At 35.3% G+C, this 26,013-nt stretch overlaps 1 protein-coding gene across 1 annotated transcript in view; it reads left to right on the top strand.

Annotated features, from left to right (window-relative positions):
• The window catches only part of CRPPA (CDP-L-ribitol pyrophosphorylase A), a 124,985-nt gene that overhangs the window by 62,944 nt on the left and 36,028 nt on the right, over positions 1 to 26,013 (top strand). Inside the window, exons 7-9 of the mRNA XM_072854202.1 lie at positions 4,592 to 4,681; positions 5,414 to 5,506; positions 9,950 to 10,078. Coding sequence (XP_072710303.1) covers positions 4,592 to 4,681; positions 5,414 to 5,506; positions 9,950 to 10,078 — 312 coding nt within the window. The remainder of the gene's footprint in view (positions 1 to 4,591; positions 4,682 to 5,413; positions 5,507 to 9,949; positions 10,079 to 26,013) is intronic.

The raw sequence follows: 26,013 nt of genomic DNA on the forward strand, positions 1-26,013 counted from the left end.
ACACCAGGTGTGGAAGTTACCAAGAAAGAAGCATCTTCTGCCCAATTACGCTGTAGAGGGGGATCTTACAGATCCTCTTAAAATGTATATATTAGATTAGAGGAGAAATTGGATCCAGACAACAGAGAGGCCATTTTCTTTAGATTTTATGAATTCAGTAAGCCCAAATTGTTACAAATATGTTACAGAGGAAATGCTTTTGTTACTTTGAAGTCTGAATTAGTCTGTACCAATTAAAGAGTAAGTTGTATTTCTGCAGAGCTGTGAATGCAAAGTCAAATTAATCAGCCTTTTTGCAGAGAGATAGGGGTACATTTCACTCATAGTGAATGCTTATTGAAGCTTTTGCTGTAGGATATTGATGGAATTTTCTACTGGCATTTAACTATCTTTTCCATTATCCCTGCAAATAGTACTATCACATATTTTCTTTTTCCCAAAGGTGATTAACATTTGGTAATTGCTTAAATCTTGACTGATCTTGGGGTGATTCTTAATTATACCTTATGTGATGATATCACATCTTTCTATTACCCAGAGAAACAAACGGGGAATAGCTGTTCAAAAATACAAGTTTCACGATTTGCATAATGTTATTTCTGTAATGGTTTGATTCATGTCTGTTGATCTTCTGCATTGTGCTTAGTTAATAGTAGGATGTTCTTCTGTGGCAAACTGTATTGCTATTTTATATCTAGAAATGTCATTTGACATTGTACTTACAGCTTTTGTTTGGAAATAATTGTATTTAGTATGGAAAAATCATGCTTTATATCTATTAAATGTCTACATCTAAAAGTGCAAAACATTAGAAGAGTTGAATAAGATCTTTTCCTGTCTGAATAGCTGTATAATGGAGCAGAAGTATGTTTCCATTTCACTGATACCAGATCCATTGCTGTTTTTTGTTTTTTCTCTCCATTTAAACTGTTCTGCAATTACTAGGAAGACATCACTTACCCGTATTAGAAAACAAGTACTTCTTTAAGTGTTGATGTATCTATATCTATATATTATGTTTCCATATAACCACTTTAATCATACCATGAGAAACATTTCCAAGCCAGTAAGAAAAGTCAAAGAATGCATTATGTTTGATCAACCAACACTGACTCCAAACTTAGCAACCTCAAATCAGACTGGCTCCAAAACTAGTTAAAATTTACAACATGTTCCCAAATTTTCATTGCAAAACCAGTTAATTGTTGGGTTGGTCAGGCACCTGAACCTGTGGTGCATTTGAATAAAACACATGTAAAATGACCACAAACAAGGTAACGAGGGCATAAAATGAAGGGATTCCTACTGATATGGGACTGAATTTTTTTGATGGCTCTATTAGATCAGTTCTAGTTGATGATTTCTAGCACTGTTCTCTGTTTTGATCCATGTTGTCTTTCCTCATAATGAAGTTGATTGTTAAATTTCTCTTCAACACTTTCAAAACATTCCTGCAAAGTGACACCTGCCAAAGAACTCCATCAAGATCCCTGTCTTGTATTGTTCCTTGAAACATCCTGAGTCATTCATTTTATGAACCTTTGGATTGAAAATCTATAAAAACTAATATTTATGTGTTGAGTGTCTTCTTTTTAAACGGTAAAATCTCTAAGAGTTAATTTTTAAGCTTACCAATATACAGAACTTCTAAATTTGGAGCACCTTAGAAAGAATGTATCCACTGGCCTATGATTTCTCAAATGAAGCACAGTAACCTTGTGAGAGAGAGATTTGACTCTGTGCAACATGATAATTATTTTAAGCAAGTTAAACGTACTACACTGAAAGCTGGGCCCTTTCAAAGGGCTAATTGGAGGGTAATTGATCTAAATAAGACGCTAATTGGGAATCATTCAGTAGAGTATGTATTATCTGAAATTTAAACTATGGTCAATATTTTAACATTTTAGATAGTTTTGACACTCTAGTTCTTAGTAGCAGCCATATTTACTTTCAAGATATTTGTTAACTTCTAGATGTATCCTTAAAGTATCCTTAAAGAAGAATTCAAAAGAAATTTTTTTAGAGGGATTTCTGAGAGACTCCAATAACATGATAATGGCAATAATAGGGGAAAAAAGACCTAAAAATTGAACTGATGAGATAATGAAAATAAAAACTCTTCAAAAAAAAAAAAAAAAGGCAACAGTTGTTGCTTGCAAAGTACTTTAAGAGTAAGTATTTTAATCAGTGTTACTGTAAACTGTATAACTAATGAATTAATGTTTTGCAGAAGAGATCTTAAAGACATAAGTTGAGTCTTTCCTTAAGTTTGTTATTTAGCTCTTTCTTTTGAAGCAAGCAAACCTAAATGGGGGCTGAAGGTGTTTTCTCCTGTGACTGGAAATTATGTACTCCTGCTTATTCAGTGACAAGGTGCTCCTGTCACATGAAATGTAGTGAACTGGGTGAAGTTGTGTGTTATTTTTGTGACTGGATAAATATCCACAAGCAGGATATAAAAATATTTGGTTGTTTTCAATTAGGAAATGAACTAGTGTTTCACTAGTAGAAATTCACTAATTTCTTAATCATTGCATTGTCCGTCTGCTGGATTGGTATTAATTGCGATTTTAAATTCTGATATAATTTAACTAACTTTTACAGATTCCCAATGTCCTGGTATTAATTTTTGATTTTATGAAAATGAATGTTGAATAAAGTTGAAACTTCAACACAGGGCATCTGATAAGTAGAAAAACATTAAAGAAAACATATTTATTATTCCTATCTTCATGTTCATAAAAACTTACCACTTCTGCTTCTTTGCACTAGCTGAATATCAATTGCTACAATGACAAGAAGTGATTAAGCAAATCCATAACTTTTCTCTGTTTAAACACTGAAACATTATGTGACAAACACTTTTTACTGAGATGGTATTTTTAGGTAATTTTTGCTCTCTCAAGTAGCTGACAACTTTGATTAATATTAATTTTAATTAAAAATATACTTTTGCATAGGATACTAACATGCCAAATAGAGTAAGAATTAATTTTAGTTAATTGATGATGTATTGAAGCTTCTACCTGGGCAGCTGTGCTTACTTTTCCAAGAGAGAAATCTGATTTAATTTTTGCTGGATAAGATGGCTGTGAAACAAAGGCTCAGTGTACTGCTTTATCAAATTGTTTAAGTTAAGTCAAAACTCTGATACACTAAATTAATTTTTAAATGTTCAGGAATACTTCAGCATCCTGTATTGTAATATCTCAAGGAAAAAAAAAAGTAGGCCTTCTCCCTTGAGTCATGTTCCATTTACCTTCTGAAAAGACTTTGGCATGCAGTATGCTCCTGTTCATCTAAGTATGTGCAAGGTTATAAAGGTACTGGGGATTTCTGCTTTTATTTATGCAGAAGTTCAAGCCAGGAGAGCCCTGGCGTATTGCATTTTTAAAGTATTTTAAGTAATTCTTGCCTTCTGTGATTTTTTTTTTTTTTTTTTGAAATCTCTTTAAAATATTAAATGTCAACTATTTGGGGCTGTGCTATCAAGTTTTCAGCCCAAAATGTTTCTGAAATCTTTAGTGCATAAATATCAACTTTTGGGTTTCAAACCACCTCTCCTTTGCAAACAAGTTAGTTCCCCAAGTATTACAAAAATAAACAAATACAGCTTTAGATAACAGCACAAAGCCTTTTTAAATGTTGTATTTGTAACTTCTTTTGGATTGTGGATTAAGTGACATTTCGAGGGAACACAGCAGTGTATTGCTTCTGTTGTTTGCTGCTATATATAATATGTCTTCTGGGCAGAAATAAAGCTTATTTGAGCAGTGGAACAGTGAGGTTTGCTGGTTTAATACAAGCAACATTAAGAATTTTTGTGCCTTATTTCCAAGGGTTTTTAATTAGCTTCAAAGTGTTACCTTCTCTTAGGGAGCAAATTCCCGTTCTGCTACCTGGTTTGCTGTTTTACTTAACACAATTGTGAAGCTGATAATGTCGTCGAATCCACTTTTTATTTTAATTAGGATAAGATAATTTCTTAGCTTGTGTTATAGTTAAAGGTTGTAAAATAAGTATGCCTGTGATTAAGACAGTGTTTTAAAGTATTCATTGAGGAAATTATTTTCAGGAGAAATTCTAAATGAGTCTTGTCATACACAGAATCCTAGAATACCTGTGCACCTGGTCTTTCATATGTACTTCTTCATTTATTTTCTTTTTAGTTGCATGGCAACAAAATATATACGTATTTGAATATGATAGAGATTTCCTCAGAATTAGAGGTCTAAAATCATTAGATTGTCTTGATCCTATGAACAGTGTTTTCATCTCTGGGAAGAGCTGAACATCCTAACCCAAGCAGCAGTGCTAGTGTCTGATACTTCCAGGGCTGTTGCTGGAATGGCTGCCCCTAGCAGTATGCTTCAGCAAAAACTTGCAGAAAACTGCAGGGTGTAGGACTCCACACTTTGCTGTTGAGTCACCTAGAAAATTGAGCAATTTTTAATTCTTGTAGTGGAAATAACAATTGTCAGTTTTAAAACATTTGAATGAACAAACTCTGCCATAATGGTGGAAGCTTTAGCAGATAGTTAAGGCTGAAGTAAAATTTGTGACATAGTATTATTTTTTTTCTAATCAGGTTGAAGCTATATCAATATCTCTAAGCAAAAATGATAGCCATCTACAAAACATCTTTTCAGGACAGTGCTACAATTTTGTTTGCATAAATGTAAGTAGTAAGGATGCATGCTTTTAGTTTTGCACTTAAACTTATTACTAATGGTAAATAATAATTACATATTTGAATAATAAGTTGTTCGTTATTTCTGTCCTCTTGGTGTATCTATTCTGATATTTGGTGTTTCTGGAGTGCACCAAACTAGACCTTTGAGATACTGGTCTGTTCTTTCTCTCCTGGTTCTGCACTTCCATCAGTATGTTAAACCGACCATGAATTCTTGAACAAGAGGGTTGCAACTGGAAGTAGTTTAAAATTTCCTTCCATAGATATTGTATTGAAGTGAATTGTCTCAAGAAGAGGTATGACATGTGTAGTCATTTAACTGTGCATTGCTACTGTGGTCTAAATTAGTGTTTCCCATTTTGGACACATGCATGCCATGCAATCTGTATTTGAATCCCTGTATGGGAACAGGAATGTTTTAGATGAACCATATCCGAGACCAATCAAGACCGTTAAGCTTTTTTTACCCTTGAGAAATATATATATATATATATATATATATATATAAAATATTATTAATCTCATTTTTTTCAAACAGCTATAACTTTACCAGACAAAAGCGTTACAAATATATTAAAACCAACCAACCAACCAAAAACCCCTCCAAACCATAAAAGTGGTGTATCTTTCTTTGGTAAATAACAACTCTTTGAATTCCATTTTTATGAAATCATTGTTTGATGTTTTCAGTAATTCTAAACATTTATTTTCATTTAGGATAAAAAGTATGCCATTCAAGAAACCCAGCAACTACTGGATATGTTGGAAAAATCAAGTATTCCTCTCTTATATCCAGTTGTCCTTATTTTGGTAGGTAACTCCTGCAAGTTACTGTAGAAAGCATCTAATTAAATATTTTTAAATGTTATACTAGGTTTAAACTGCTGCTAGCTCTGAATAAAATTGCAAATTTGAACTTTAAATTGGACTGTAAAGAGCATCATTTGCACTTCAGCAGCTGTACTGCATGCTGTCAGGAAATAAATGAACACTAGCAAATGACAATTTATTAGTTATATATTTCTATGAAAGACTCATTGTGGCTAGTCATATTGAACTGTTAACTCCTGCTTTGCTGTTGTGCTCCATCTCTGCTGGGGATGCTGCAAATGATGTAATCTGCTTGAGCGCTCAGTTGAAACAGAATTAAGTGGCTTTATTTTTTTCTATGCTATGTGGTTTATTCAAAGTTTTAAAATTATTGTTGCTTTTCTGGTCCAAGTATTAAGAATTAACTTTGAAGTACTTTACAATATAACTTTAATACCTACTTTACTTATTGAGGTGTTGCAAGACTGAAAAATCTATTCTGGTATGTGGCAAAAGTTTTAAAGTGTATTTTTGGCTGAAATTCTCATTATTGGAATATTGCTGCCAGAATAATTTAACAGTTCATCTGGATGACAGCTGAAAGGTGTACATGACTTTTATTTTACTCAGACTGTTAAAAAGGAAAAAATGTGAGTAGATTTGAAAGTCTCTGTGCAGTGTAACCAGATCCAATTAATTCTGTCATTATGTTTTCTGGCTTAATAGGTAGGGATGAGAAGTATTGGGTGGAATGAGTGTCATTAATGCCATATGTCACAAGGAGTGTGCCTCTGGACTACGTTTATTATACTCTCCAGCAATAACACAAGATAATGTGTTGTGATTTTAAAATATAATTCCATATATGAAGCTCTTGAAAAAGGAAAAAATAGTTATTTTACACGGGGCCTGAATAGTTTCTGAAGTGCATAGTCTAGTGATCTGGAGGTAAAACTGAGCATTTACTTCTCAATTTTAGGCTTAATCTGAAATTTAAGTGATGAAATTTCATTACTGATCTAACAAATAAATGAGATATCATGAAGATCAATTACTTTTACAAATGAAAAAAGTTATATCCTTACCTATTTTATGCTGTTGTCTTGGAGTGAGCTACTGTGATTCTACGAACATCAATATTTAGCGCTTTATTTCTAGACTGTATTTTTTTCTTGACCCTATTTCTGAGGAAGTTCAGGGCAGAGCTTTAATTTTACTGAATTTTCAAAGATAAATGATATCTGCCTTTGATAATCAGAGCAATGACACACCTCCAATTCTGTTGCCATTTGCAAGGCTACTGGATGTGCAGAATGCTCTTTTTTGGACTGAGAATGTTTTCATTAGTCCTTTATCAAGAATATAAAAATGATTTCTGTCTGTGTTACATTTTGGGGGTGTGCAGATAAAGTTGGAATTGTTAATCAAAGAGGTAATACTACGGTGTTAAAAGCATGCTTATTTTGTGCCCGATTCATAGCTAATCTCTACTCTGGACTTTGAATTAAGTGCTTTTTTAGTGTGACACATGGAATGTGAGAGCTTTGTTTTAATAATTGTAGCTATAAATATTCCGGACTTAATATTTCCTGAGAAATAGGTATGAATGCAAATAACGCTTACACAAGCTCACCATGAAACTCAGGTTTTGCCCCTAAGATACTAGATCTTGAAGTCATTGTAGAATCCATCACCATTTTTAATGAAAGTGTACTTCCTTGAGCAGCCTGCAGCATGCACAAATTATTTAGGTGGACATCTTTTAAAATAGCCTCAGGAGAAAATGATACATTTAATCCCTTTACTGTACTGCAGATCCATCAGTTGTTCATGACAACTTGAAATTTCCCAAAACTAGACAGTGGGAGAAAAGTCTCATAACTAGGTGGAAGCAGTTGCTAACATTTAAAATACAGATACACATATATTTGTAAAAAGTGTGTTTAAAAAATGAAGTACCCTAACTATAAAAAGGCATTTTATGCTACACATTCAAATTTTATGGAGTTACCACACTATCTTTTAGAAATACAAGAAGGAAAAAATAGGACAGGAAAGTATATTTTAAATGACTAAAGAATTAGCTAAACAAATCATTGTCTCATATTAATCACTGGGAACTATTTAAGTCCTTTAAACTTCCGATCCCTAAAACTCATTACAGATGGTATGGCTGGGGGATAGAATCTTCCTTCAGCAGTCTTTAATTATATTCAATGTTGGGTGTCCTCTTCGCTAAGGCTTATGAGTGGGATTCTCTTCAGCTTTATTCTTTGCTATATGTTTCATTTAACATAAAACCTGAATACATTGTTAGTGAAAAGTCCTGTAAGATGCTTTCTTTTGAATTAAAAGGGCGCATTAATATTTCTCAGGCAATTGTGACTCAGAATTTTAAGCAATATGATGACATTTAAATGCATAGGTTTTAGGTACTAGCTGTACGGGAAACATTATTCTTTTCTACTCCCAAAAGTAAAACTGTTCCTGGTAGTGAAGAATTGAAAGGATAAATGAGGAAAGCAGCTAACTGCTTCCATTCGAACCTCATAATAAGGAACAGTCTAATGTAGACTTTTGTATAATTGGAAAGTTCTTGTCTATTCTTTGATTTCAGGACACATGTAACTTTTTCAGAAAATCTGATAATTAAGAAAATCAGTTTTATTTTTCCTTCCAATGTTCAGCTTCTTTGGTTGTAAAAATGACAGGTGTTATTATTGTGCCAGATTGTCTGTTTAACCAGCCTGGGGAGAATTATCCCAGTAAAAGGATGAGCTTGCACTGGACATGATGACTTCTGCCGTATTCTCTCCTATAAATTGCCACAGATTGCCAAGTCTGTCCTTTATCCTGGTGCCTGACTGGAGTTTTTTGTGGCATCTGTAAGCTGAAGCAGCAATTGGACTACTGTATGTAGACATAGCAGAAAAGGGAAGATTAATGTTGCAGGAGAAATAGGAAGCACAGAGGTAAACTTCATGCAGTTGTTTGTCTGCATCAAACCAGTATCCTGTCCAACTCTGCTGTAACCAGAAGAATCATATTCTTAAACTGACTTTACTTCTCTGAGTAATACATGTTCACGTTTGTAGATGCTGTGAACGGATATGATTTTTATTTTGTTGTTATTACTTAGGGATAGAAAGAAAGGAATGCTTGTACTTCAGCTCTATAGTTGCCAGTATTTGCATTTCGGTACAAAAGTAAGTTTGAGAAAAATCTCTTTTTAAAGCTGTGGAACAGGATAATGGTAAATAGGTGTTAGGTTGTGTTCTCTCAAAATAATAGGTTTTAAAATTTATTGTAAATAGCTGTAAATGAGCAGTGCTTAGCTTTTTTTTGGATAAAAACTAACAAAATAATGAGTGTTTGAAAATTAATTTCTGCCTCTGTAGTAGAAGACAATACCTTTGCTCCTGGTGAATATGCACGTAGACAGTAAACAGCTTTTTAAAAAGTGTTGCAAGGGAAAATGAGTAAAAACCTATAATCTATCAGGATAAATTGAACGTAAGGTAAAAAGGGAACTTGAAATTATTTTCCCAAGCACAGATCTCTGGGGCTACCTCTATACTCCTACCTCTCTGTAGTACTTACAGGTAAGTTTTATATCAATGGAATCATTCAGCCAGAAAAATATTTTCTCTTTCTTTTAAGGCAAAAGGTATTTCTGCTATTAATAAATGCTGAAACTTTATATGTACAAATAATCCTTAATTTTGATTTCTACAGTTGATAGAAACTTTGTAAAGTAAACTGATTAAACTGTGGAACACATAAGGCTTGGGAAAGGATTGAGCTACTTGATACCTCCCTGGAGATACCAGTTCAGGTCCTGTAAGACCCACCATGTTTGTGCAGCATCCCTGCTGGATATGAGACCTGCCTTTCCTTGCCCCAGAGCTCAGGATAGTCATATCCCTACCTTCTTTTGAAGTAGTTTCTGCTTTTTAAACTTGGAAGTGTTATCTTGAAATTAATCCAGTTTAGGCAACTAATATGCTATACTGAAAAGGTAGTAAATTAAAAATAAATCTTTAAAGAATGCAGTTCCATAGTGAAAACCTTTAAGATGCTTAAGAAAAACACCTGTATTTCTCTAGTATCATGATAGTAAAAAACCAAAAAAATCTGTGAAAGTTAGAGCTTAGAAAAGAATGTTGTTTGTTTTATGATTTAATTAAATATTTTTAATATGCAGTTAGAACACTGTGTTCTGGCGTATTGGTTTCACTGTGCTTTGAAAAATAATTTTCATGTCACTAGATATATAAATAGTGAAATTCAATAGTAATAGAAGCTAACTAAGAAAAACCTTCGTTAGCCTGCATTTTTATGTGTGCTTAACACATAACAATGAGATACTAAAAACTGGCACTCTAAAATAACACACTATGGAAAAAATGAATTTTTTTTTTTTCCTTATTTGTTCCCTTGCAGGTGCACTTGGATATTTCAGAAAATATTTCTTTCAGCATTGGGATGGAAGAATTAACTAGGATCAAGAAATTTGCAAGGGAAGTGAAAAAGCAAAATATTTTGGTTTATGGTCTCCTTATCCAATATAAGGTATGTCATTCTTTTTCTATGTGCAAATTGTTGACTTTTGTGATTTATATGATTAATGATAGAATCTTCATTTAAAACAAAACCAAAGGGAAATAAATATGACATGAAAAAGATTTTTGGGGAAGATTCCTGCCTGTTCTTGTTCAAAATTCAGAAGAGCCTGTAGTTATAGGCAAAAAATTTAAGCATTTTGATTAGAGAGGAATAAATGGTAAGTATTTTTTAGAAGCACGTGAAAATGTCAGGGCCCTTTTTCTTTTTGCTTTTCTGCTTTGAAACTTGCTTTTTGCAGCATTAAAAAAGTAAAAAATAGTAAAAGTAAATTTGATCGGTGGTTCTGCAGAATTTGACATTCCTCATCAAAACAGTGTTTGGTATTCAGGTGACAGAAAGGGTGTGGCATATAGGTGTTGAAACAAACAGTGTCCATGTCTGCAATAGCAGCAAATTTCCTCAGCTGGAGGCAAAAAGGGTTAGCACTCCAGCATCCTTTGTACTCACAAAAGCTATTTAAAATAAACCATTTTGCCTGGGAAACTTGTTCTGCCAACCAGAAAAGTGGTCTGCCTTGCCTCCAATGCAGATACAGTCTTTGCAGCTTCTTAACTTAGTTGACAGTGAAGGAAGAAGTTAGATATTCAAAAGAAATTTTAATAAAGAAGAATAAATGTAATCTCAATTGATTTTTTTTTTTTTTTAGGTTGAGTTAGGTGTTTGGGTTTATATATAATTGACTAAACATGGCTATAGTTACATATCTCTTTCTGGTATACCAAAGACTTGATTTTTCCCTCCAAATTCTATGGTTTATTAAGAGTTATGAGTATCAATACCTATCAGTTTATGCTTTTACAGACTTCTGATGCCAATAGAATATGAATAATGCTATTATATGAGATTAATTTGTCTCTTATTCGTACGACATACAAGGGCATACAACTATTTTCAGTCGTCTTTCTGGTACTATCAAACCCCATTTTTTCCAGGGTGAATTCTGTCTTCCTTTGGTAAAAATCATTTGAATAACTGTTGAAACGTAGCTCTAAGAGGCACCTTATCGTGGTAAGAAGTAACATTGCAAATATTGCTTTAGTGTAAGTACAGTTTTTTCCTTTTAAACTTCATTGGGTGTATATATGAATTCATATGCAAATAGATCAAATATACATATGTGGGTAACAACAGTTAGTAAAGCTGACTGGAGAAAAGGAAGAACTTTTATAATCTTCAGTGGATTTTTGTGACCATGGCACCAAAACATTTTATCAATAACAGGCATGTATAACAACAATATGAGATCTGAATGGAAATTATTGATCCTTGGTGGTAAGAGAATTGCAGCAGAATGCTGCCTCCATTTTTTGAAAATGAAAAGCTAGACTGATTATGTAAGATCACTGCAGGCAGAGTCATCATTTATTAGCATGGAAAAAGTATTATATAGAGTAAAACACTTTGCAAAGTAAACTACTACTAGCTATCTTGTTTTAAAATGGCTTTAAAACATGACCTGCTCACAGACAGGGATATAGTCCTGAGTTCCTGTTTGTCAGTGTTTTGACAGATAACTAACAAATAGGTTATACAGGTCATGTGTATATATGTGATATATGTATCAAGTTTTCTTTTGGCTGCAGTTCTACAAAGTACATAATTGTTTCTAGGTGAAGACCTATGGAAAGACTTGACATATGAATCTAGAACTAACATAACTCAAACTTTATTGCTGGTCTAGGGGAGAGCGAGAGGGGGGCACTGTGAACAAAAGCAATTTTTTAAGTGAAAAGACATCTATAAAACAGTTTTGTTTTTTTTTAAATTCCAAAGCATGATTTGAGAGTCACCAAGGTATTTTACTTTTAGTCCAACCCATTAGCTAATAGGTGAATCCATAGGTGAATTTCATGCTTGAGGATGGAAAGGTGAATTTCATACAGGCATGATGGGGGGGTCCAGAGGAAGTGGAAACACAAAAAGCACCTGCTGCTGTAATGCAGGATACTCAGCCTATTGTCGCAATAACTTCTGTCAGTATCCACTTTCCAGAAGTCCCTGAAAGCTATAGTTTATTTCAGGAAAAGAGTGATGACAGATTACTTCACGGAGCTTCCCTCTAGCTGACAGGTTTATATCATCACTACCAGACATGCATGGTTGATATACACACGTTTACTAATTCAAAAACAGGGATAAAATGTCAGGGACAAGGAATTTATTGAGACGCATGACCATGGTAATACTGAGGTGAAAATATTTTACGTTTAGAAGGGTTATATGATTAAGTGGGTGTAATGATATGTTGATATAAAAGAATATGGGGGCACTCTTTAATATTCTGCATTAAAAAAGTAAATTTGTTGAAATAATTTTTTTTGAGATATATAATTGTTTTTTCTGGTTTTAAAATGGAAGTGAAATGCTTTTGGAACCTAGGAGTACATTTTTGACAGTATTGGAGGAGATATGAAGCCCTAAGAAAAAGTATAAGTCTTCATTTTCATTTCTTAAATGCAGTGTTTGGTATTTAGAAAAAGATATCAAGTACTTATATGAATATTTGATACTCCAAGAAGCTAATCAGGAAAATTAAAGGAAGAGGCTTTAATGTGCTTTATAAATGACCTCCTTTTTACCTTCCATTTACTCAAAATGAGTGCACGTTCATGGCTTGTACACAAATAGTTTTTTCTCTCACAAACATCGTGCATGGAATACCAAATTGATACAAAGATATTGATACAAAGATTGGATCCACTTCGTAACAGCTCTAGTTTGCTTCCTGAAAATATTGTTGATTCAAATTTCACTTGTGAAAATATTTTTAAAGACGGTTCTTTTCTAAAACACTTCTGCAATGTTAGAAATGGTTTACTTATTCAAAATACAGAGTCTGAAGTTGTGGAGTTAGCTTTTGAGGGTTTTTCAGATGAGTTGAAGGAAATAGCTGATAAGCAAGGTGAATTAAAAATAAGGAGAAAAATCCAGTTTTTGTGGAAGATATAACTGGCATATGTTGATGACAATGTTAGTAAAATTCCAACTGTTTTGATTTAATGAGTGCTTTACCTTGAAAATAGCAGTGACTGGTATGGTATTATTATATATCAGAATAAGAATTTTTTTGTTTTAATAGTAGTTAGTCTAGTAGGGTCTAATGCAGAACAACCAGTTCTGAATATTAGGAGGAAAAGCTATAAAAAGAAGCCAAGTTATTCTTAAATAAAGTTTTACTTAAAAGGGGTGTGTCGTTGGGCGCCAAAAAGGACTGTCGTGGTTTAGCCCCAGCCAGCAACTAAGCACCACGCAGCCGCTCGCTCACTCCCCCCTGGTGGGATGGGGGAGAGAATCGGAAGAGCAAAAGTAAGAAAACTCGAGGGTTGAGATAAAGACAGTTTAATAGGGAAAGCAAAAGCCGCGCACGCAAGCAAAGCAAAGCAAGGAATTCCTTCACTACTTCCCATGGGCAGGCAGGTGTTCAGCCATCTCCAGGAAAGCAGGGCTCCATCACGCGTAATGGTTACTTGGGAAGACAAACGCCGTCACTCCAAATGTCCCCCCTTCCTTCTTCTTCCCCAGCTTTGTATACTGAGCATGATGTCATGTGGTATGGAATAGCCCTTTGGTCAGTTTGGATCAACTATCCTGGCTGTGTCCCCTCCCAGCTTCTTCTGCACCTGGCAGAGCATGGGAAGCTGAAAAGTCCTTGGCTAGTGCAGCAACAACTAAAACATCTCTGTATTATCAACACTGTTTTCAGCACACATCCAAAACATAGCCCCATACCAGCCACTCTAAAGAAAATTAACTCTATCTCAGCTGAAACCAGGACAGGGTGTTAAGAATTGCGGAGAAACCAAAGAATGCAAAAGATAATGTCAAGACATTTGTCATGGTTTAACCCCAGCCGGCAACTAAGCACCATGCAGCCGCTCGCTCACTCCCCCCTGGTGGGATGGGGGAGAGAATCAGAAGAGTAAAAGTGAGAAAACTCGTGGGTTGAGATAAAGACAGTTTAATATAGGTAAAGCAAAAGCCAGGCACACACAAGCAAAGCAAGGAATTCATTCACTCCTTCCCATGGGCAGGCAGGTGTTCAGCATCTCCAGGAAAGCAGGGCTCCATCACGCGTAATGGTTACTTGGGAAGACAAACGCCATCACTCCGAACGTCCCCCTTTCCTTCTTCTTCCCTAGCTTATATGCTGAGCATGACTTCAGATGGTATGGAATAGCCCTTTGGTCAGTTTGGATCAACTATCTTGGCTGTGTCCCCTCCCAACTTCTTGTGCACCTGGCAGAGCATGGGGAGCTGAAAAGTCCTTGACTAGTGCAGCAACAACTAAAACATCTCTGTGTTATCAACACTGTTTTCAGCACAAATCCAAAACTTAGCCCCATACTAGCTACTATGAAGAAAATTAACTCTATCCCAGCCAAAACCAGCACAACATTTCATCCATGCAGGGCTGGAAATACATTAATCTTAAAAGCATTGGTTTATGTCATTCAAATTACAAGATTTGGGAGGGAACCTCAGCTGCATGTGGTAGTATTTGTTGATCTGCATTCTGAGCAATGGAATAATACTGAACTTGGGCCTTGATCTCACAAACACATGCATTATTATCTTTAAACATATCCTAGGTAGTTAATGGTTTTATACTTAAGTATGACAGTAATGTTTAAAAAAAAATACTATTTTCTCTATTTACTGCTATTTTCTCTTTTAAAATAATAATGTCTTATGACTGAATTACAAAAAAATAGTAAACATACATAAAAAGAAAATATAAGCAGCATTTCCTAATATGGGAGTGCAAATTCAGAAGCTTGTAAAGATTGCAGTAATAAAATCTTGGTCTAGAAGTTTCAGTGATAACTTTGTAACTTTTCACAGAGAATAAAAAGGAACAATTACCCCAAATAAAGCATGCATGGACAGACATAGGAAGCCACAGAAAGCTTTAAAGTATGAAAGTAATACTACATCTTGGTTATAGAACTATATTAATTTTAAATAATCCTACTTCAGAGAGGAACTGAAAGAACGTCGGGTCAGAACAGCAAATATGTGCTAAGGCTTGCCTGGGTAAGGTGGCCCCAAATACTTTTGCTTCTGAAACTGCTATTTGATTAAGATAAAGGAACTATTCACTGACAGCCAGAAAAATCACATGTCCATACACTAAAAAGAGATGAATGATACAATAGAATAATTGTTGTGAAGCTGCTTGAAACTAAAAGGAAACTGGACTGTTGGTGATTTCTTATGCAAACATACTGGATGCTTATTGTAGTCTTTAAGACTTTTTGAAGACAAGGTCCATCTACAGTGTACTTGATGGCTCAAGAAATACTTAGAGTGCTAAATGTGTTTTCTGTCTGATTTGGTAAACCAAAAAGGTAAATGTTTATGGTTTCTTTTTCATCAAAGATCCCTTAAAAATAGTATTATGTGCAGACATTAAGGCAGTGGTTCTCAAAACAGGGATCACAACCCCAAATGGGATCATCCAAGTGGCAAAGCAGAAAGCGGTTTGGCAACCAGTAGTGAGATAATGAGCCTGAAGGGCAAATGAAGTCAAATCACAAACTAAAAGTTTGACAACTTGTTGAAAACAAATGAGCCATGCCCTACATGACCCCTGCATGCTTCTTAATTCATTTAATAATCAGCATAGAATTGGTCAAATGATTGCAATCTGATTAGAATGATTGGGATGCTGCCTGGAGACCTCTTTCTTCTCAAGATGACACTTTTTATTTCAGCTGCAATGACATAATAGATTGTAATGAATCTGGAAACCTACATCTGTTCATAGAAGTCCTTAAGGCCAAGTAATTACTGTTTGGTATTTTCAAGAGCCAGAAACTGAACTTTTAAGTAGCGTGATCCTACAGACTATTCACTCTGTCATCAAGGAACATTGGGCAAATGAGTGATGAGCCAGAGTGATCTTGCTTGCACGGTGTGGGACAGAGAGGGAAACCAAATCCAGTTTGAAGCTTTCTACATGAGTAACCTCATAGAAATTGACACCTGTAAGCTTATTAATACAAAGGCCTAGCAAGTCATTCACCAATAAAGCCAGAGATCAATATTTATGGAGGCTGGACACTAATTTATCTTAATTATTACTACTGTCTGTGATCAGTCACGACTGCATATTTTGCAATAGGTAGAACTGACATTATGAAAAAGGTTTACAAACACTGACTTCTAAAATAAAACTAAAAGTAACTCTTGGTGGAATTTTCAGTGAATAAAAGATACAGAACTCTATTAACTTGATACTCAAGAAATAAAACAAAACTATCCTTTTCCCTTGGGAATGGCTCACACAAAAATAGTAAGACTGCTCATAAAGGACAATATTGTGAATGGGCCATATTGCCTTTTAATGCCCCGAAAAGATGGTAGTAGAATGTAGGGAATAACATGTTTATAGGTAATATTTTGCATATATCAGTTTTCAGATATTCGGTAATTTCAGTAATATTTAGCTTATCTTCATATTTGAATTTTGCAGTTGAGATTATTTGAAGCAGATTCATTTGCTTTGGTGAAAAAGATTATACTTTCATGGAGAGGAATCATTGTGCTCCATCAGTATTTTCACACACATGAACAATTACTGATAACTTTCTGACCCATCTTGATAGTTTTGTCTTTGATTTTGTTTTGAAATCTCCAACAGCTCATCGTTCATTCATATATTTTACTGTGTGAATGTGTGGAAATCTTAACAGGCTTTGTTCAAAAAGTATGTGATCAAAAACATTGGTCCATCTGGTTGATTTGATCATCAGAATTTTTTGTCTGTCAGACTTGCTCAAATGAAAGCACATTTACAGGAACTTCTGAAAATAGCACAGTTTTTAAATATAGATTTAGTCATACTGTTTGTAACAAATGCCTGTTAGCACAATATATTTCTATAATTTTTACATGTTAGTATCAAAATTGTTGGAGAGTTCTCTTAAGATTTCTGTCAGTGAAATATTTATATTACTTAACTACAGAAAATCAGTTCTACATTTAAAGTTTGAAAGACAGAAAGCTGAGTAGTTCCAAAGAAAGACTTCCATGTGTGAATATTTTTTTTCTGCTGTGTAATATATACAGAAATAATAAACCAGCTAGGTGGCTTTTTATTTTGAACTGAAATCTGTTTAACCAAACCAGCCTTCTACATCTGTTTTGTACCATGTAAAGCATGTTAAGAAATTAAAAAAGGTCACATCTCTGGAACATTAGTCAATTAAGAAATATATTCATTCCAAGTTTACCAAAATGTTGGTTAAACTTTGGGCTTTGAGTCAGGAAAGGTCATAAACATTTGAGTGTTAAATTATTTAGCACAAAACCTGGAAATCTCACTTTTGCTTGAAGTGCTCTGGTGCATACCATTGCGGGAAGCACAGCTGCCTGCCTGTACCACTGCTGATTTTAGTAGATATCCTGAAGCCTGATGCTGGATCATTTTGATCAACAAATTGTGACCATTATTCTTTTTTTCAGGGTTTTAGTGTGTCTACCTTGAATGCATGCATGCGTGCTCTTATATTTGCTGGCTCATTTCCTCACAGTCTTTCTCTCTCTGTTGTTCTCTCTCCCTTGCCTTTCCTTGTTTCCCCTCAAGTCTTCCTCCTCTCTTAGCTAAAACAGGTAATAAATCAGTGGATTTTTTACAACTATGCAACTTTACTAAAGGCACTCAAATGAAGCATTTCCACAAACTAGCTTCGCAGTGCAGTACTGAATTCCCAGTCTGAGGAAGATGAGCTTTTTAGGAAAATAATTGGTAACCTTTTGGGTTTTCATTAAACAACTGTATAAGTTTTTAACAGAGAAAGGTCGGAAAGTTGCTCAATTTGTCTCTGCTATTACAGCTTCTAGAAGTTTAACAAGCTGCACAGAAAATGATGAGATTAATGTTTTATGCCTTTTACACATGACCTTTTTAGACTTATTTCAGCTGTTGAACTTATAATTGGAGAAATCAGAGTTCTCCCATCACCTTGTCAGCCAAAATGATTAAGGCATGTAGACTTATCTTAAAAGGCATGTCTTCATAAAACAGTCTTTAAACTTCCTTGCTTTTATAGCCCAGTTCAGCCATTCTGGCAATGTTAGTCAATAAAGGTTGCCAGTTGTTTCTTTTGTGGATATTTTAATTGTATAAAATATATTACTCTAAAACAGCTTAATAGAATGGAGTGGAATTTTGGGAAACAAGTGGAGTCAAAAGGTGAAATGACGAGCTCTCTAGAGGAAAGGAAAATATGTAATATACAATATAGCAATTTAGAAAAGTGTGTATGTATTAATTATGCTAGATACTTTAGTGTGATAGGAAATAAACATTGAATTGGAACCATTCACAAAAACAAATACTATGAGCATCAAATCTGAGTTTCATCTTCAAATCTGTTAGTATGAGTTATTCTGACATTTTTTTTCCATCTTATGAAAGCTTTGATGTTGACCTGCTATCTCTTAGTGGAAACATAAACATTTAAGATGAAAGGATTTTGACACAAAATTTTGTTTGCAAACAAACTGCTTTTAACTGCTTTTTTCCGTTGCTAGCTTGCCTAACAGAAACCTGTGAAGTCCATTGTATCTGTTTATGGACAGCTGCACTTTCTAATTGTTAGGGCTGCAATTCTTGATTTAAAGCAATGCTTGTCCTCTTTTACGGTCTAAGCTGGGCATCAAAAATTAGTCTTCTCACTCTGCTTCCATGGCATCATGGCTAAATGATGCCTCCCACAGAGGCGTCATTGTGGGAGGCATCATTTAGCAGGTATCATTCCCACAGAGGCATCATTTAGCAGGTAACCAAAATACTCACCTGTAGTATAGAGTACATCTGTTTTTTCTGGCTTAGCTCTGAATACATAAAACAACAATAAAAAAGAAGCTTACTAAAATTGTTGTGTGTGCTTAAGAGGCATTTTGAAAATGTTACCAGCTTGCTGTTGTGTTAGTTTCCTAATGATCTTTTGTGTTTTGGATGCACTTTTTTAGTGAAAAATATGGCTGAAATTTTTCAGATAACTTTTTCCAGTTTCAATGCAAAGTTTAGTTTTATAGCTGAAGTATTAAACAACTCTGAAAATAGGGGTTTATAGAGTCAGTGCTAGCTTGGCTGGTAATATAGATGTTGATCAATATTTTACTGTAGAGTCATCTTATCTGAAAGATGTGTTCTCTGTTGCCTTATAGGTTTTGCATTTAATCATATGGCAAAGATACGTAACATTTCTGTGGAATTTAGGGTTTCTACAGGTAAAGATGAGTAATTTCTGCTCCATTAATTTACTTGTATTCAATGATAAAGATATCAGCTGTGCTTTAATTTTATTTTACTGTGCCATGTAACTTCCCCCTTCAACCATGTAACTTCCTCAGTTTGTAGAACATTCATGTATTTGACCAGTAAAACTTATGAAGTTCTTCAGCCATTTAAATACAAGAAGAAATCCCCATCAAGCTGTACCTTGTTAGTAACTGAAACCATTCTGTAGCTTTTGCTGCAGTCCTCAAGGTATGGTAGCTCCTAAAATTTGTGCAGCAGAGGCAGTGGCCATCAAATCTATATTGGGAGTATTAATTTCCACTTTCACCCTCTCCTCCTATTTACAAGCAGGAATCAAGTAATCCAGCCCCAGGCTGACTTTAGGGGATTTCTTTACAAGGGTTGGAAGCAGTGCTTAAGGTTTCTGTATGGATTTGAGATACTAAGCCCCAAATCTTATTTGTTGCTTATATCAGATTGTTCATATGAAAGTCATCCTTTATGGAACATACCCAGTGCTGAAGTATATAAAAATAATATGTGATATTACACATTACGGCAAAAGCCCTGTAATGTTAAGAATGAAAAATGCCTTTTACTCCCCAACCTGTGCACAGCCTTCAGGTCCCAATGAACTTTTAAAAATTATTCGGGAAGATAGAAATAAAACATACCAGACATTTTGCATTGAAAATATCAGAAAATCAATAACTTCTGTAGTTTATTTAAAATAAAGTTCATTTTCTCAGCATAACTGATAGTAGCAATAGGAAATGATAAACCTGCTTTTGCTATTCTAGATCTTTCTCACTATGTATTTTCTATTGTCTTCAAATGAGACTCCATCTCCTTTTGATTCTGGGTTTTAAGAAATGTGAATTAATCCAGCCCCCATTTACTTTCTTCTGTTATGCTCGAGCTGTGTTTCTTGACTGCAATAAGATTTTTCTTTGAAAGGTGATGCATCCTCACATAGGATGAGTGAGAGCTTTCCTTTTCACACATTATTATTTCTGCAACTGGTTAAGAATGCTTCTTTTATTACAACTAACAACACTCCTATAACCTTTGTTACATTCAAAAATGCAGTTAAAAATTGTTAAAGCTGTAGCATTAAGAGAACAGAACTGGAAGAGAGTGTCTGACACTGACTTGAGTCCCCTGCTTCCTACTCTTGCATTCTTTTCATTAACCAGTCAAGTACTTTTCCAAAATGAGTTAGGTTTTTCTGCATCCTTCATTTTACTGGAAGACCAGTTGTGTTTTATCTCTTTCTGCATTCACAGTGCAGTTATGTCCTTCTCAGAATTATTTTTACAGAACAAAGAATTCAAGCTCTTCCATCCTCCCTTTGTGTGATATCCTGTCTATCCTAGTAGCTCCTTTGTGCACTTGAACATTTTTGAGATTTGTACAGCTATGTAACTTACCCATCTCATCTGGAAGTACCTGTCCTGATGCATCCCAGGTTTGGGTTTCTTTGCTGGAGTGGGCTTTATTATGCTACAATATATTACCATCAAAGATGGCCATAATGGATCTGATCAGAAGTTTAACTAGGCCATTATCTTGTGTCCAACAGCAGCTGTAAGGAAATGCCTAGGAGAGAATCAGATCAGGGCAAGCATATATGACACCCCTAAATCTCTCCCTACACTCAATTATTGTTAACTTAAGTGTTTCCTGAGCCAGACCTGTTTCTTATGGAAGTATTAGCCATAATAGATTTCTGTTCCATGCTCTTGTCTGGTCCCTTGAGGTCCATGTAAACTTTTAGCATCCACTGCATCCCCTAATGAACAACTACATAGACTGGAAAACAGAGAGAGAGAGATGGTTCTTCACAAAATAGTGTCCTAATCACAAGGTCTTGCTTCTGAGTAATAATGGTCTGCTGAGATCCCATCATTTAAAATGTGAAATATGCATGCATTATTTTACATTCATTTATATTAAATTTCATTTATCATTTTCTTGCCTAGTTACTCAGTTTGTAACGGTCTTTCTGCATTTCATTTCAGTCAGCCCTACCCTAATGAACTTTGTATCATAAACAAACTCATATTATTGCTTACTCATTTTTTCCAGTTCGTTTATGAATGTGTTGAACAACATAGATCCTATAACAGACCCCGCCTGAACTATGCGGGTTCTGTTCTGAGGACTGACCGTTTGCTCCTACCCTCTCCACTCTGTCTTTTGAGCAAGTATTTATCCATGTCAGGACTTCGGTCTTACGTCATGGCACCTTAGTTTTCGTAAAAACCTTTGGCAAGGAATTTTGTTGAAAGTCTTGCAAATCCCAGTAAATTCAATCAGCTGTCACCCAGTCCTTTGGAGAAATCCAGTGAGATTGCAAAGTAAAACTTCAAAAGAAAGCCACATTGACTCTACCATCATCTTTAACTTGCTGTCCGCTATTACTAACCAGTATTTCATTTTTTGTTAAATTGCCTTATACAGGCTTAAGGCTTTCTATTCTGTAGTTCTCTGTATCTTTCTAGATTTTTCATGTTCTAAAGGCAATTACTACCACCCAGTCATGCCTACTAAGGCAATTTTTAAACTAGAGATTATGAACCACTGTTAGGAGCTGAGCTTCAGACCACTGGGTGAATGCCATATAGTCCTGAGGATTTGTTACATTCCTCTCTTTAATTTCTTCCATACCTCTTCTACAGTTAACTGCAATTTTACAGGTTATTTGGCTGTTAACAAAGAGGAGATCTAGCATGTGAATTTCCCCACACCAATTCAGAGAATTAATTTAGTTTCCCTGCCATAGCTGTGTCTTTCCTGGGCACTCACTGTACACGTTGATTGATCATCAGTTGGCCCTACAGACTCTCTGGCAGGCTTCCCGCTTCTGATGTGTATGCGGAAAGATTTGTTACTGGGTTTGATTCTTTTTGCTAGTTCTCTTCAAAATCTTTTTTGTTTGTTTGCCTTACTGTGTTTTTATATTTACTATGCCAAAATTTATGATTCTCTCTATTTTTTTCTATTTGGGCATGTCTGCATCTTTTTGAAGGATGCCTTCTTGTTCTTACAACCTTGGTTTAACTATACCACCCTCTTTCTGCCTTTATCGAGCCCTTCCCCCAGGCAGCATCCATTGGCTTTGTGCTTTCAATATGGTCACCCTTAGTAGCTTCCGTATTTCCTGTGAGGATTTAATTCTCTTAGCTGATCACTTACCTTCTTTTTAACAAGTTTCCTTAATTTTTCATTAAGTAGTTTCCATTTCTGTCCCTTTGGCATTTTATATTCGGTACATGTAATCCAGGCTCTCTTCCTTACCTTTGATCCACTCCGTGACAGATCTGTATTCTAAATTCAAAATATAGTACTTTGTTTCTTCTTGCATCGGTTTGATGTCCTTACTCTCTCTTCCCCACTCCCTCATCTGCAACTTGTTCTGTCTGTTTTCTCCCTCAGTCTGCAGTGTTGCCCTCCTCTTTCTTGGCTTTTGATCCTGGCTCTTTCAGAAGCCAGGATCTTCATTATTCTTGTGGGTCTAGCTGCACTACCCGATTCTTGTTGCAAGATTTCTTATATTTTGACCTGTTTCTTTTCTGTTTACTGGGAGATGAACCTATTGTTCAGTTCTGTTTCTCTCCTGTTATCTTTTTTCTTTCTCTGCTTTGGCTTTATTGTCCTGTGCTTCTGTGGATCTTCCTGCTCCTATTCTGGCCCGTCACCATAGGTTTGTTATTCAGCAGACATTTGCAAATTTTGTCTTGACTAGACAGGCTTTTTTCTTCTTTCTTCATCCACAACCTCATGTCCTAGCTGAATCTTCCCTTCTGAGATTTCTAGCACAACGTATTTCAAGCATACTGACTATCTTTCAGCTTCAATGTGTGTTTCTTTTTGCTATGTGAGTATTGTTTTCATCTCATGCATATCTCTGTCTTTATAGAGAGATGACAAAGGAACATTATCATGCAAGCTCCCCTGATGTCTATGACCAGCTCCTAGCATGCTCTCGTGCCCTTAGCCATGGTTTCTCATCTAGCCATTTGCCTCATGTTATCTGTTCGGTTACTGCATGCAAAGGTGCAAATATGCCCTTGCTCCTTCACCGTTGCTTACCCATATTCACACCAAGCAGCTGACAGACCTTGCTGCAAGCAGCATCTAATCCAATCAACCACCAAGCAAGAGACAAGCAAACAAATTTGCTTACAGACAATAAATACGTGTTGTTTCTCTTCACCAAGGATAAGGCCAGAACAATCTCTGAGTGCATTCTGCTGCTTGCTTCTGGTTGCTGAGAGCTACTTATTTCTTAACATTTAGAGATAACAGGAACAAATCTTGTGGCAACTTCATCTTGCTAATGTTAAGTCTCTAAACATTTCTGCTGGCTTTCGTCTAAATATGTTTGGAACGTCTGGGTATGAAGATATGTTCATATCTCAAGACAGTGTGAGATGCATAGTGTTTGAAGTTAGATTAAACTCTACTGTGAAAATTCTCTTAAGACATGGAAATGCATGCATTTAGGATTAACAGAGGTAGAATGAGGTATTTTTATATTTTATTAAAAAAATACTGTCATTCAGAGAAAGACATGTAGATCATAGGAAACCTTCATGGGTAGTGAGTTGCATCTGAATTTTGTTGTGAAGTAATTTCTGAAAGTTATTTTCCTGTCATATGCTTGGATTAAAAAAAGGTGGAAAATGTCAACTTTATAGAATTTCCAGCATTTGCAGTCTGAACTAATTATATTTGATTTTAAAACATTCTTTGAGCTTGTTTTCCTAAGCCAATTTTTATTCATCCTCCTAAATAATATTTTAACTATATTCCAAGCCTTACATTGTAATTTCCCACTGGCTCAGAAAAGTCATACTTTCTACTGAGAGGCAGAACCCATTGCTTCACAATGTGCTTAAATAAATCTGCTTGATTTATAACTGTTTTGATCTCTGAAGTTTCCACCAAGCAGAATCTTTTAAAAAATGTGATTGTTTACATTTGAGTTTGATTCAACCTGTGTGGTACTGGCAGCAGCATGAATGCTCATTTTTGGCAGAGGCTCTGCCTTCAACTTTTTCCCTGACTCAGTTTTTCCATTCTTATGCAGATACATGCTCAAGTATCTCTCACTTGTGTATATAATTCCAGTGTTCTGTGCTTAAATTTATCAGACCAGGTGTTGAATATTGTAGGCAAAATTTTTAGCAAAACATCTGAGAGACAGAGATAATGTATGGTCTCTACTTAAACAACAGCAGTAAAATGAAGTACACTTTGTAAGCCTGGCTACACACAAACTTTTATGTCCACTCACTCCCTGAGCTGTGCAATTTTAGAAGCTTCTCCCTGTCCTGTGAGATCTTTCATTATCCAAAATGAGGTAGAATGGCTTCAGAGCTTTAATTTGACTAGATCAGATACTAGTTCCATAGTTCAGCTTTTGATTTTTGTCCTCAAAGTGTGTTCTGTGCTTGCAATGTTCAAGGCACAAAGATTAGTCTGTGGACTTATGGCATAACTATCATGACAAGCTCATTGAGTTTATGAGCCAAAATTGTTGGTGTTGTCAAAAGGGACAGCATGGGCCTTTTCCTCTGAAGTCAAGAGTAACCTTTCTCCCTCTTTGGATTCTGCTGTTGGAGGAAGAGGTGGTGTTAGTTCCTTCTGTAAAAGGTAAATTCTTTCAAGGACCACCCTGTCTGGGTCGGGGTGAAGCTCCCATTTCTTGAGCTGGCACCTGGTCATGTGCACCTTTTCCTCGTTCTGTAGATAAGAAATTTTAATTAAAACATTTTATCTCTTCCTGTACTAGATGTATATGTTACATAGTGACATAACTTTTGGAGGTTTAAGTCCTTGTTATGTAAGGTATGAGACAACTGGGCAAAACATGATGCAGTTACCCAGAGTAGAGATGAAACGTCCTGAATTCTGTTTCTAAAAGTAGGGGCAGTAGCTGAGGAGGAGTCTCCCCATGGTACTTTATGTTTGGGCAGAAGAAAAACTGAAGCAAATGTATTGATGTTTCAGAGTTTGCATTTATTTCTTGGACTTTTAAAACCATCCATAAAATGCTCCATATGCTTGCGTTAGACAGAAATGTAACTGTTATTTTGCCTCCTGATGAATAATTAACATACTGAAATGATTACGGCCTAAAATAATTACATTCCTGCAAAGAGATTGAAATATTGAGGTTCAAATAAATGCATACTACTGCAAATAAACCTTGCTGAGTTTGATTTTTCAGAACCTGTTCAACAGTGGTTGGTATGAAGGATCTAGTTATCTGAAAATTTGAATGGAAATGGTTTCCAGTGAAAAGTTTGAATTCAGAGTATTTTCAAATTATGTAAGTGGAGCAGACTATGTTTGTTCTAGATGAAATGTTTTATGCTGAAAACATTATTTAAACATTATGTTATCCATCAGGAAAGAAAAAATTCTTGATACTGGTAGAATCCCACTAGGGAATGGGGGTCTAAGAGGGGAGATATTTTAGGATAGGAAAGGATTTTGTGACGTGTTTTCTCCCAAACTGCTTGTTCATTTTGTTATGCTGTCCTGCAAATGCATCTTTAGAAGCTTAGTGTACCAGCCGATACTTTATCACATGCACGTTTTCAGGAACACAAAGGTAGGT

Source organism: Ciconia boyciana, chromosome 2 (genome assembly GCF_034638445.1).
Source record: "Ciconia boyciana chromosome 2, ASM3463844v1, whole genome shotgun sequence".
NCBI classification, from domain to species: domain Eukaryota; kingdom Metazoa; phylum Chordata; class Aves; order Ciconiiformes; family Ciconiidae; genus Ciconia; species Ciconia boyciana.